General features: G+C 46.0%; 3 protein-coding genes across 21 annotated transcripts in view; all 3 read left to right on the top strand.

Moving 5' to 3' along the window:
* LOC126579868 (signal transducer and transcription activator) overlaps positions 1-395 on the top strand; it is a 19,466-nt gene extending 19,071 nt beyond the window's left edge. Inside the window, exon 10 of the mRNA XM_050243542.1 lies at positions 1-395. This exon is cut by the window's left edge and continues 3,785 nt beyond it. The gene's annotated coding sequence lies outside the window, so the exon portion shown is untranslated.
* A 644-nt stretch (positions 396-1,039) lies between these two features.
* On the top strand, positions 1,040-12,714 carry LOC126579866 (BTB/POZ domain-containing protein 2-like). Of its 19 annotated transcripts, XR_007608470.1 has the most exons (6): positions 1,040-1,299; positions 1,416-1,625; positions 2,460-2,576; positions 2,670-3,962; positions 4,124-5,044; positions 10,148-10,204. XR_007608470.1 is itself a non-coding variant. In XM_050243525.1 (5 exons), exons 4-5 carry the CDS (start codon positions 5,207-5,209, stop codon positions 8,954-8,956), a joined length of 1,266 nt encoding a protein of 421 aa, XP_050099482.1. In that variant the 5' UTR covers positions 1,040-1,299; positions 1,416-1,587; positions 2,460-2,576; positions 5,161-5,206; the 3' UTR covers positions 8,957-9,545. The 19 variants fall into 19 exon arrangements, 12 of the variants coding, with proteins under 12 accessions (XP_050099482.1, XP_050099481.1, XP_050099494.1 ...); XR_007608471.1 differs by lacking the exon at positions 10,148-10,204 and adding an exon at positions 12,663-12,714 and having other exon boundaries at positions 2,670-5,044; XR_007608473.1 differs by having other exon boundaries at positions 1,416-1,587; positions 2,693-5,044.
* Positions 11,958-13,894, top strand: LOC126579727 (uncharacterized). The gene is made up of 2 exons (XM_050243275.1): positions 11,958-12,019; positions 12,697-13,894. The coding sequence occupies exons 1-2, from the start codon at positions 11,958-11,960 to the stop codon at positions 13,892-13,894; spliced, it is 1,260 nt and encodes a 419-aa protein (XP_050099232.1).
* The last annotated feature ends 129 nt before the right edge of the window (positions 13,895-14,023 follow it).

Here is a 14,023-nt window from a genome sequence, read left to right as displayed (position 1 = left end):
TTGTCTCCACTGGCAACGATGCGAAAGAAACAAAAGCAACGCCCTGAGTTCGTTTTAATTATAAAGCAAAGTATGTGACTGAGCTGTTCAGCTCAAAAACAAATCTAATTTTAACATTCGCGTAACATACGTGCAATGTCAATAAATAGAGTTTGTAGTTATCTACCCGAAAACAAGCATTATCTAAAATGATAATTATAACTCTCAAATATCCTGAGTTTTTAAAGATTGCAGAGGAGTGCCTACAACTTGTGGTGCCAGATCGCTTTAGATGACTTAAATAGCACATGCATTTGAGATGTATGAGACACTATTTAAAAATGATAAAGGATAATGAACGATGTATACTAGAAATAGAAATGAATTTGACGGTCAATAAATTTTGCTGTAATAAATGTGGTCTATGGTTCGATAAGATCAGAGATAAAGAAGAGAAGGTGAGAAATTTGTTGAACGTGAGTTGGACCTAAATTCACGTGATTTCAGAATCAGAACTAGATGGATCGTAGCTCATTGGAAATTTCAATCTCGTTCTACATTTGATCCCTTCGGAGGTAACTTCAGTTTGGGAGTTCGGTGGCAAGAGGAAAATAGTCCCGGTGAAAAGGACGTCGATAGTAGGGACAAGTGTTATTTAACGGCTGTAATTTCAAAATTTTAACCCATAAATTGACGGCTATACGAACTACGATTATCGTGCGCATGATGCATAATAAATTACGCAAACCGCTTTTTATAAATAACCTTTTTATTACTGTACACAGCTTGCTCTAGGGCTTGACGTTGGCGATAAAAAAATGTAAGTAAATTAATTTAAATAAAAGCAATGTTTTCATCAGAAGAATTGTTGGGTCCTTCGGAAGAAAAAGCAGTTTTCAGGAGGAAACAGAAGAACAGGTTCGACACGCGAACGCGCACGCCTAAACGCACGCTCTTCTGCTTCTTTGTGTTGTTGTTCTTCTTTGTTGTTTTGGTCTCCTATATTGGGGTTAGCAACTCGTTCCGAGGTGTAAGAAATGCTGTAGAAAAGTGAGTTATTCTTTCAAGTTTTTATCTTTTTCGAGCACTACATCAACAAACTTCACACCCGTTGTTGTTTTCGATGGAAAAGTGAACCCGTAAAGTGCTAGAGGCTTGAAGAACCGCAGCACGCCATGATCCACAAAACGACGGGCTCAAACAGCGAATCCTTTTACTACACTGCGGAACCCCATCAACCGACTCGCAATCAACTGTAGAGCACAGATTCTGCGGCCAAGATCCGGGTGTCGCGATAGCAAGCTATCGGAAACCGCTCCGGTAAGCATTAAATTTCGTGATTCTACAAGGAGCTGTTGTATTAACAATAGAATTATCATTCCTGTTGTCAACATGACTAGGGCTCGTGTAATTAAAATTATCAATATGCTTTTTAGTTACCAAATGGACCGAAAAGATGGACCAAATGGACCTCATCGGACAAGCTCACGTCCTGTACATACGGATCCGTGTAGGATCAAATATCTTCCATCAAACTAGATAGATTCGAATAACTTTTACGGCGCCCAGACATCACGTCTAGTCTCCTAGATGACCATATCTAACAGGGTTAGAGCGCTACAAATTATTTGCCTCTAACAATATTGGTAAATCGAAAGCACTTATGCTAATCCGATCTGACTATTCACAAAAGTGACCTCAAAGTGTAGAGCACAACAACGAACAACGACTCTATTGGTGATATGATTGGAAAAGTTATTTTAGGTGGATTAGCAAGATCTGATTTGGTTTTATGTCCTTAAACAACTTAATACACCTGTTAATATTCCGGATCAATGCAGGTGCTGTTGGAAGATTTTAATGAAATCGCTCCACGGTATAAGGAAATGTTTTCACGTCTTTGTTATTATGTTCCAATGTTTTAGTCGGCAGTTTATATTTGTAACTGTCCTTACCCAACCCAACAATGGAACATTGACGATGAAGTAATATCTGATTGCTATTCTGAAATTTTGACGTGAAACATTCAATTTCATTCAGAGAAATAGAAAAGAATCGTCTAAATCATCAATAATTAGTCCAGATTCCAAATCGTTTCTATGGCAAGAATGGTACAGCTGAACCGAAATGGAAATGGAAACACTAGAGAAGGCTATAGATGAGGCAAAATTGCTCGTCTTTGGGGCTCTATTTGGGTGCGTAAATTGCGGCTCGAAATTCGGCATCGAGCGAGTTTTTTTTTGTTTTTTTGGCAATTGTTTTGCTAGTTGAAGCAGCACACTTTTTACAATGCATTGTTCTTACTAGTAAAAAGGTGAAAATCGCTTATTTCGAATCCTTTTTTTCGTATATAAATTCTCCGGTTGTTGAACACCATTTTCCCAACTCTTCAGTAGTTTTTCTAAAACCAAGTTATTTTTCACTTGGCTATTCCATGCACTTTGCTTCGGTGCTCAAATGATCGTTTATCCATATTACAGGGCAAATTTTGACATGCCTCTTGGATATTATGTGGAGCTAGTAAACATTTTCCCCGATTGACCCTGGCCAGTTTTATATGTTAGCGGCTGCGGCGTTGTTGGAAAAGAAGCGAATAGGTAAGGAATCATTAGTCGCGTCTTTGTGGCGGTACGTTACTATGCTCGATTCTAACAAGATGTCGCCGCTTGTCCGTTCTGGCGGGCAAGCAGCATTGAAACAAAATATTTCACAGCCGACGGCAGATAGTGACAGAGAAGAACAAGAAATCGGCAAGCGATATGGACCCTTCGAAGACAAACGCTAGTAGCTCAGCAGTGGCAGCAGTAGGCACAGCAGCATCAACGGGCCCAACAGACGCCACCAGTGCCGCACAAAAGCATCGTTCGCTCGCTATGTTTACGGCAGACAATACTATGCAAGAGCGGCGCTCACAGCTACTTAACAATCCGTTACTATCCGACGTAAAGTTCTTAGTCGGCGAGTCGCGGACGCCTATCTACGGCCACAAGGTAATGCTGGCCACTGCGTCGGAGTACTTTTATGTGCTCCTGTGCGGTGACTTTGCTGAATCGCAGAAGCGCGAGATACCGCTGGAGCAGGTGGATCCGGAAGAATTTCTCCAGCTGCTCCGGTTCATCTATTGTGACGAGTTTGAGATTACGTTCGAAAACCTACAGACCCTGTACGATCTATCGCGTCGGTTCATGGTGACGGACCTGCAAGTTGCTCTGCGGAAGTTCTTGGAAGACCAGATCTGCCAGAAAAATGCCCTGGAAATCATGCAGATAAACCGCCTGTTAGCTTTCAGCTCAATCGACGAGACCTGCCTACGCATGATTAGCAACAATCCGTTGTTTTTCTTTAATAATGAAGACTTCACCATGATCGACAAGGAAATGCTGGTGACGATTTTCCGTTGCCAGCGCATCAATTGCACTGACGATCAGCTGGCGAGTGCGCTCGACGTATGGTTGCAGCACAATACCACTGCGGAAGAGGATGCCCGGCAGCTGCATGATCTGATACAAACCGGCAAGCGCAGCTTCGACTGCCTCAAGCTGCACCTGTTCGGTAACAGGCAAGTTTTGCCAGGCGAAGATGTAGGCGACTTTATCTTCACAATCGACTCGGACACTCACATCTCGCTGTACGGCATTGGGGTGTATGTGCAGTCCAATGCGGCAGTGGTGAACTTTGACGTGAAGGTGTACGAATTCCAAACGGAAATCGGTAATGACCAATATGAATACGAAAATAAGCAATGCGGCGTGGTGAATGTGGCGGATCTGTTTTTCGAGGAGCTCCGCATGGTGCCGCGCATCAAGTACCGAATTTCGGTAGATGTGGCGCCACCGTTGTACAATCAAGCGTTTGTGTTGCAATATCCGTGCACACACCATACCTCCATCAAGCTGAGCATCAGCGGACCACTCAGCGGTATCGATCCGGTTGGGCTTGCATATCTCTACTGCAAAGAGCATCCCTATAATGAATGAACATAAGTGAGCATACGTTTTTTTTTAAACCAAACCAAACAAATCTCACCTTAGCAATAAAACATAACCGATGCCAGTATTAATGCTGGATTTTGACATTACACAAAACGGGTTTGGTACGGTGGCCGCTTGTGGTTTTTAATTTTTTCTGAGGATCCTATTTGCAGCTCTCCGATACCGATACTATCTGGACATAGTGAAGGGAAGGTTTCGCCACACTGTTCCGGATGCCGCATGCGCGCCTACTTTACCAGTGCACCGGAGCTAATACATGGCCGCTTCATCGGGCATAGCGTTCCCGTCTCACACGATGCCACCTGCCTTGACCTCCTGAACTCCTGTTACCGGATTGCCGGATGCCGGGATGGTGATTTTAAAGAGAGAAGCGACGTTGTTCAGGGAAATAGAAAAGAATCATCTAAACCAAATCGTTTCTATGGCAAGAATGGTACAGCTAAACCGAAGGAAATGGAAACATTAGAGAAGGCTATAGATGAGGCAAAATCGCTCGTATTTGGGGCTCTATTTGGGTGCGTAAATGCGGCTCGAAATTCGGCCTCGGCCGGACCAACGTATATCTTGTTTTCCAAGTTGAAGCGGCACACTTTACAATGCCTTGGTTTTGCATTGTTAGGTGGAAATCGCTTATTTCGGAATCCTTTTTTTTGCGAATATAAATTCTCCGGATGTTGAGAATCATTTGCCTGAAATTCATATCCTATCATTATTCCTCCTAAGGCGGTGCAATCTGATTGAGCACCGCGAGTGGTTACACGGGTGATCCTCGAAGGTGGCGAGAACAGCGAAAAGAGCTAGAGAAAAAAAAACAAAAGTCAAGGTTCGCGCAGAGCGAGAAAGAAACAAAAATCCGCCTAAGGAGAAAGGGAGACAACTCTTGCAACACTTCGTGAGTAGCAAAAGTCCACGAGGATTCCCGCTCAATTGATCCTTCATCCACATTGCAGGGCAAGTTTTATATTGCAGGGCTGTGTGCATGGTTCAGGTTCAGAAGCAGAAAACATCCCTGATTGTTCCTGGTCAGTTTTATATGTTTGTGGTTGCGGCGTTGTTGGAAAGGAAGCGAATAGGTAAGAAATCATTAGTCGCGTCGTTGTGGCGGTACGTTACTATGCTCGATTCTAAAAAGATGTCGCCGCTTGTCTGTTCTAGCGGGCAAGCAGCATTGAAACAAAATATTTTACAGCCGACGGCAGATAGTGACAGAGAAGAACAAGAAATCGGCAAGCGATATGGACCCTTCGAAGACAAACGCTAGTAGCTCAGCAGTGGCAGCAGTAGGCACAGCAGCATCAACGGGCCCAACAGACGCCACCAGTGCCGCACAAAAGCATTCGTTGCTCGCTATGTTTACGGCAAACAATACTATGCAAGAGCGGCTCGCTCATCTACATAACAATCCGTTACTATCCGACGTAAAGTTTTTAGTCGGCGAGTCGCGGACGCCTATCTACGGCCACAAGGTAATGCTGGTCCCTGCGTCGGAGTACTTTTATGCGCTCCTGTGCGGTAACTTTGCTGAATCGCAGAAGCGCGAGATATCGCTGGAGCAGGTGGATCCGGAAGAATTTCTCCTGCTGCTCCGGTTCATCTATGGTGACGAGTTTGAGATTACGTTCGAAAACCTATCGACCCTGCACCATCTATCGCATCGTTTCTTGGTGACGGATCTGCAAGTTGCTCTGCGGAAGTTCTTGGAAGACCAGATCTCCCTGGATAATATTCTGCAAGTCATGGAGATGAACCGCCTGCTAGCCTTCAGCTCAATCGACGAGACCTGCCTGGGCGAAATCAGCAACAATCCGTTGTATTTCTTTAACCATGATGACTTTATCACAATTGACAAGGAATTGCTGGTGACCATTTTCCGTCGACAGCACATCAATTGCTCTGACGATCAGCTGGCGAGTGCCCTCGACGTATGGTTGCAGCACAATACCACTGCGGAAGAGGATGCCCTTCAGCTGCATGATCTGATACAAACCGGCAAGCGCAGCGCCGATTCCTTTAAGCTACACCTGTTCGGCTTTCACCGGCAAATTTTGCCAGGCGAAGATGTAGGCTACTTTATCTTCAAAATCGACTCGAACACTGACATCTCGCTGTACGGCATTGGGGTGTATGTGCAGTCCGATGCGCTAGAGGTGAACATTAAAGTGAAGGTGTACGAGTCCGAAGTGGACATTTTGACCGAACAGTACGACCTCTTCAATGAGGAGTGCGGCGAGGTGAATGTGGTGGATCTGTTTTTCGAGGAGCTGCACATGGCGCCCAACATCGAGTACTGGATTTCGGTAGTTGTGACACCACCATTGGGCGATAAAGCGTTTGTGTTGGAATATCCGCGTACATACCATACCTCCATCGAGCTGAGCTTCACCAGTCCTCTCTTCGGTAGCGATCCGGTTGGGCTTGCATATCTCTACTGCAAAGAGCATCCCTATAATGAATGAACATAAGTGAGCATACCTTTTTTTAACCAATCCAAACAAATCTTACATTAACAATAAAATATAACCGATGCCAGTGTTAACGCTGGATTTTGACATTACACAAAACGGGTTTGGTCGCTTGTTGGTTGTACGGTGGCTGCTTGTGGTTTTTAATTTTTTCTGAGGATCCTATTTGCAGCTCTCCGATACCGATACTATCTGGACATAGTGAAGGGAAAGTTTCGCCACACTGTTCCGGATGCCGCATGCGCGCCTACTTTACCAGTGCACCGGAGCTAATACATGGCCGCTCCATCGGGCATACCGTTCGCGTCTCACACGATGCCACCTGCCTTGACCTCCTGAACTCCTGTTACCGGATTGCCGGATGCCGGGATGGTGATATTAAAGAGAGAAGCGACGTTGTTCAGGGAAATAGAAAAGAATCATCTAAACCAAATCGTTTCTATGGCAAGAATGGTACAGCTAAACCGAAGGAAATGGAAACATTAGAGAAGGCTATAGATGAGGCAAAATCGCTCGTATTTGGGGATCTATTTGGGTGCGTAAATTGCGGCTCGAAATTCGGCCTCGGCCGGACCAACGTATGTCTTGTTTTCCAAGTTGAAGCGGCACACTTTACAATGCATTGGTTTTGCATTGTTAGGTGGAAATCGCTTATTTCGGAATCCTTTTTTTTGCGAATATAAATTCTCCGGATGTTGAGAATCATTTGCCTGAAATTCATATCCTATCATTATTTCTCCTAAGGCGGTGCAATCTGATTGAGCACCGCGAGTGGTTACACGGGTGATCCTCGAAGGTGGCGAGAACAGCGAAAAGAGCTAGAGAAAAAAAAACAAAAGTCGAGGTTCGTGCAGAGCGAGAAAGAAACAAAAATCCACCTAAGGAGAAAGGGGGACAACTCTTGCAACACTTCGTGAGTAGCAAAAGTCCACGAGGATTTTTAACCCGCTCAATTGATCCTTCATCCACATTTCTGGGCATGTTTTGACTAGGCTGTGTGCATGGTTCAGGTTCAGAAGCAGAAAACATCCCTGATTGATCCTGGTCAGTTTTATATGTTTGTGGTTGCGGCGTTGTTGGAAAGGAAGCGAATAGGTAAGAAATCATTAGTCGCGTCGTTGTGGCGGTACGTTACTATGCTCGATTCTAAAAAGATGTCGCCGCTTGTCTGTTCTAGCGGGCAAGCAGCATTGAAACAAAATATTTTACAGCCGACAGCAGATAGTGACAGAGAAGAACAAGAAATCGGCAAGCGATATGGACCCTTCGAAGACAAACGCTAGTAGCTCAGTAGTGGCAGCAGTAGGCACAGCAGCATCAACGGGCCCAACAGACGCCACCAGTGCCGCACAAAAGCATTCGTTGCTCGCTATGCTTACGGCAAACAATACTATACTAGAGCGGCGCTCACAGCTACTTAACAATTCGTTACTATCCGACGTAATGTTGTTAGTCGGCCAGTCGCGGACGCCTATCTACGGCCACATGGCATTGTTGGTTGCCGGGAGCCAATATTTTTTGGACCTGCTGAACGGTGACTTAGCTGAATCGCAAAAGCGCGAGATATCGCTGGAGCAGGAGGATCCGGAGGAATTTCTCCTGCTGCTCCGGTTCATCTATGGTGCCGAGTTTGAGATTACGTTCGAAAACCTACCGACCCTGTACGATCTATCCCATCGGTTCATTGTTCCGGTTCTGCAAGTTGCTCTGCTGAAGTTCTTGGAAGACCACACCTGCCCGGATAAAATTCTGAAAGTCGTGAAGGTGACCCGCCTGTTAGCCTCAATCGACGAGACCATCTCAATCGACGAGACCTGCCTGGGCGAAATCAGCTCAATCGACGAGATCTGCCTGGGCGAAATCAGCAACAATCCGTTGTATTTCTTTAAACATAATGACTTTATCACGATCGACGAGGAATTGCTGGTGACCATTTTCCGTCGACAGCACATCAATTGCTCTGACGATCAGCTGGCGAGTGCCCTCGGCGTATGGTTGCAGCACAATACCACTGCGGAAGAGGATGCCCGGCAGCTGCATGATCTGATACAAACCGGCAAGCGCAGCGCCGACTCCTTTAAGCTACACCTGTTCGGCTTTCACCGGCGAGTTTTGCCAGGCGAAGATGCAGGCGACTTTATCTTCAAGATCAACGCGGCCACTCGCATCTCGCTGTACGGCATTGGGGTGTATGTGCAGTCCGATGAGCTAGTGGTGAACATTGAAGTGAAGGTGTACGAGTCCGAAGTGGAAATTGCTAACGAGCAATACAAGTTCGCGAATAAGCAGTGCGGCGAGGTGAATGTGGCGGATCTGTTTTTCGAGGAGCTCCACATGGCACCGCGCATCCAGTACCGGATTTCGGTAGTTGTGACACCACCATTGGGCGATAAAGCGTTTGTGTTGCAATATCCGCGTACACACCATACCTCCATCGAGCTGAACATCACAACATCATTCCTCGCTATCGATCCGATCGGGCTTAAATATCTCTACTGCAAAGAGCAGCCTAAAAATGAATGAACATAAGTGAGCATATCTATTTTGTTTTATGTAACCAATCCCAACAAATCTTACGTTAACAATAAAACATAACCGATGCCAGCATTAACGCTGGATTTTGATATTACACAAAACGGGTTTGGTCGCTTGTTGGTTGTACGGTGGCTGCTTGTGGTTTTTAATTTTTTTGTAAGCATCCTATTTGCAGCTCTCTGATACCGTCTGGACATAGTGAAGGGAAGGTTTCGTCACGCTGTTCCGGATGCCGCATGCGCGCCTACTTTACCAGTGCACCGGAGCTAATACATGGCCGCTTCATCGGGCATACCGTTCCCGTCTCACACGATGCCACCTGCCTTGACCTCCTGAACTCCTGTTACCGGATTGCCGGATGCCGGGATGGTGATTTTAAAGAGAGAAGCGACGTTGTTCAGGGAAATAGAAAAGAATCATCTAAACCAAATCGTTTCTATGGCAAGAATGGTACAGCTAAACCGAAGGAAATGGAAACATTAGAGAAGGCTATAGATGAGGCAAAATCGCTCGTATTTGGGGATCTATTTGGGTGCGTAAATTGCGGCTCGAAATTCGGCCTCGGCCGGACCAACGTATGTCTTGTATTCCAAGTTGAAGCGGCACACTTTACAATGCATTGGTTTTGCATTGTTAGGTGGAAATCGCTTATTTCGGAATCCTTTTTTTTGCGAATATAAATTCTCCGGATGTTGAGAATCATTTGCCTGAAATTCATATCCTATCATTATTTCTCCTAAGGCGGTGCAATCTGATTGAGCACCGCGAGTGGTTACATGGGTGATCCTCGAAGGTGGCGAGAACAGCGAAAAGAGCTAGAGAAAAAAAAAACAAAAGTCAAGGTTCGTGCAGAGCGAGAAAGAAACAAAAATCCGCCTAAGGAGAAAGGGGGACAACTCTTGCAACACTTCGTGAGTAGCAAAAGTCCACGAGGATTTTTAACCCGCTCAATTGATCCTTCATCCACATTGCAGGGCAAGTTTTATATTGCAGGGCTATGTGCATGGTTCAGGTTCAGAAGCAGAAAACATCCCTGATTGATCCTGGTCAGTTTTATATGTTTGTGGTTGCGGCGTTGTTGCAAAGGAAGCGAATAGGTAAGAAATCATTAGTCGCGTCGTTGTGGCGGTACGTTACTATGCTCGATTCTAAAAAGATGTCGCCGCTTGTCTGTTCTAGCGGGCAAGCAGCATTGAAACAAAATATTTTACAGCCGACGGCAGATAGTGACAGAGAAGAACAAGCAATCGGCAAGCGATATGAACCCTTCGAAGACAAACGCTAGTAGCTCAGCAGTGGCAGCAGTAGGCACAGCAGCATCAACGGGCCCAACAGACGCCACCAGTGCCGCAGAAAAGTATCGTTCGCTCGCCAAGTTTACAGCAAACAACACTATACTAGAGCGGCGCTCAAAGCTACTTAACAATCCGTTACTATCCGACGTAATGTTGTTAGTCGGCCAGTCGCGGACGCCTATCTACGGCCACATGGCATTGTTGGTTGCCGGGAGCCAATATTTTTTGGACCTGCTGAACCGTGACTTTGCTAAATCGCAGAAGCGCGAGATATCGCTGGAGCAGGTGGATCCGGAGGATTTTCTCCTGCTGCTCCGGTTCATCTATGGTGCCGAGTTTGAGATTACGTTCGAAAACCTACCGACCCTGTACGATCTATCCCATCGGTTCATTGTTCCGGATCTGCAAGTTGCTCTGCTGAAGTTCTTGGAAGACCACACCTGCCTGGATAAAATTCTGAAAGTCATGAAGGTGACCCGCCTGCTAGCCTCAATCGACGAGACCTGCCTGGGCGAAATCAGCTCAATCGACGAGATCTGCCTTGGCGATATCAGCAACAATCCGTTGTATTTCTTTAAACATAATGACTTTATCACGATCGACAAGGAATTGCTGGTGACCATTTTCCGTCGACAGCACATCAATTGCTCTGACGATCAGCTGGCGAGTGCCCTCGGCGTATGGTTGCAGCACAATACCACTGCGGAAGAGGATGCCCGGCAGCTGCATGATCTGATACAAACCGGCAAGCGCAGCGCCGACTCCTTTAAGCTACACCTGTTCGGCTTTCACCGGCGAGTTTTGCGAGGCGAAGATGCAGGCGACTTTATCTTCAAGATCAACGCGGCCACTCGCATCTCGCTGTACGGCATTGGGGTGTATGTGCAGTCCGATGAGCTAGTGGTGAACATTGAAGTGAAGGTGTACGAGTCCGAAGTGGAAATTGCTAACGAGCAATACAAGTTCGCAAATAAGCAGTGCGGCGAGGTGAATGTGGCGGATCTGTTTTTCGAGGAGCTCCACATGGCACCGCGCATCCAGTACCGGATTTCGGTAGTTGTGACACCACCATTGGGCGATAAAGCGTTTGTGTTGCAATATCCGCGTACACACCATACCTCCATCGAGCTGAACATCACAACATCATTCCTCGCTATCGATCCGATCGGGCTTAAATATCTCTACTGCAAAGAGCAGCCTAATAATGAATGAACATAAGTGAGCATATCTATTTTGTTTTATGTAACCAATCCCAACAAATCTTACATTAACAATAAAACATAACCGATGTCAGTGTTAACGCTGGATTTTGATATTACACAAAACGGGTTTGGTCGCTTGTTGGTTGTACGGTGGCTGCTTGTGGTTTTTAATTTTTTTGTAAGCATCCTATTTGCAGCTCTCTGATACCGTCTGGACATAGTGAAGGGAAGGTTTCGTCACGCTGTTCCGGATGCCGCATGCGCGCCTACTTTACCAGTGCACCGGAGCTAATACATGGCCGCTTCATCGGGCATACCGTTCCCGTCTCACACGATGCCACCTGCCTTGACCTCCTGAACTCCTGTTACCGGATTGCCGGATGCCGGGATGGTGATTTTAAAGAGAGAAGCGACGTTGTTCAGGGAAATAGAAAAGAATCATCTAAACCAAATCGTTTCTATGGCAAGAATGGTACAGCTAAACCGAAGGAAATGGAAACATTAGAGAAGGCTATAGATGAGGCAAAATCGCTCGTATTTGGGGATCTATTTGGGTGAGTAAATTGCGGCTCGAAATTCGGCCTCGGCCGGACCAACGTATATCTTGTTTTCCAAGTTAAAGCGGCACACTTTTTACAATGCATTGGTTTTGCATTGTTAAGTGGAAATCGCTTATTTCGGAATCCTTTTTTTTGCGAATATAAATTTTCCGGATGTTGAGAATCATTTGCTTGAAATTCATATCCTATCATTATTTCTCCTAAGGCGGTGCAATCTGATTGAGCACCGCGAGTGGTTACATGGGTGATCCTCGAAGGTGGCGAGAACAGCGAAAAGAGCTAGAGAAAAAAAACAAAAGTCAAGGTTCGTGCAGAGCGAGAAAGAAACAAAAATCCGCCTAAGGAGAAAGGGGGACAACTCTTGCAACACTTCGTGAGTAGCAAAAGTCCACGAGGATTTTTAACCCGCTCAATTGATCCTTCATCCACATTTCTGGGCATGTTTTGACTAGGCTGTGTGCATGGTTCAGGTTCAGAAGCAGAAAACATCCCTGATTGATCCTGGTCAGTTTTATATGTTTGTGGTTGCGGCGTTGTTGGAAAGGAAGCGAATAGGTAAGAAATCATTAGTCGCGTCGTTGTGGCGGTACGTTACTATGCTCGATTCTAAAAAGATGTCGCCGCTTGTCTGTTCTAGCGGGCAAGCAGCATTGAAACAAAATATTTTACAGCCGACGGCAGATAGTGACAGCAGTAGGCACAGCAGCATCAACGGGCCCAACAGACGCCACCAGTGCCGCAGAAAAGTATCGTTCGCTCGCCAAGTTTACGGCAAACAATACTATGCAAGAGCGGCGCTCACAGCTACTTAACAATCCGTTACAATCCGACGTAATGTTGTTAGTCGGCCAGTCGCGGACGCCTATCTACGGCCACATGGTAGTGTTGGCTGCCGCGAGCCAATATTTTTTGAACCTGCTGAACCGTGGCTTTGATGAACCGCCGATAGTTGAGATAACGCTGGAGCAGGTGGATCCGGAAGATTTTTTCCTGCTGCTCCGGTTCATCTATTGTGCCGAGTTTGAGATTACGTTTGAAAACCTACCGACCCTGTACGATCTATCGCATCGGTTCACTGTTCGGGATCTGCAAGTTGCTCTGCGGAAGTTCTTGGAAGACCAGATCTCCCTGGGTAATATTGTGCAAGTCATGAAGATGAACCGCCTGCTAGCCTTCAGCTCAATCGACGAGACCTGCCTGGGCGAAATCAGCAACAATCCGTTGCATTTCTTTAAACATAATGACTTTATCACGATCGACAAGGAATTGCTGGTGACCATTTTACGTCGACAGCACATCAATTGCTCTGACGATCAGCTGGCGAGTGCCCTCGGCGTATGGTTGCAGCACAATACCACTGCGGAAGAGGATGCCCGGCAGCTACATGATCTGATACAAACCGGCAAGCGCAGCGCCGACTCCTTTAAGCTAGACCTGTTCGGCTTTCACCGGCGAGTTTTGCCAGGCGAAGATGCAGGCGACTTTATCTTCAAGATCGACTCGGACACTCACATCACGCTGTACGGCATTGGGGTGTATGTGCAGTCCGATGAGCTAGTGGTGAACATTGAAGTGAAGGTGTACGAGTCCGAAGTGGAAATTGCCAACGAGCAATACAAGTTCGCAAATAAGCAGTGCGGCGAGGTGAATGTGGCGGATCTGTTTTTCGAGGAGCTCCACATGGCACCGCGCATCCAGTACCGGATTTCGGTAGTTGTGACACCACCATTGGGCGATGAAGCGTTTGTGTTGAAATATCCGCGTACATACCATACCTCCATCGAGCTGAACATCACAACATCATTCCCCGCTATCGATCCGATCGGGCTTAAATATCTCTACTGCAAAGAGCAGCCTAATAATGAATGAACATAAGTGAGCATATCTATTTTGTTTTATGTAACCAATCCCAACAAATCTTACATTAACAATAAAACATAACCGATGCCAGCATTAACGCTGGATTTTGATATTACAGAAAACGGGTTTGGTCGCTTG

Source organism: Anopheles aquasalis, chromosome Y (genome assembly GCF_943734665.1).
Source record: "Anopheles aquasalis chromosome Y, idAnoAquaMG_Q_19, whole genome shotgun sequence".
In the NCBI taxonomy this organism is placed as follows: Eukaryota; Metazoa; Arthropoda; class Insecta; order Diptera; family Culicidae; genus Anopheles; species Anopheles aquasalis.
The sequence above is the reverse complement of the archived record's forward strand: the minus strand, read 5'-3'. Positions and strand labels throughout refer to the sequence as shown.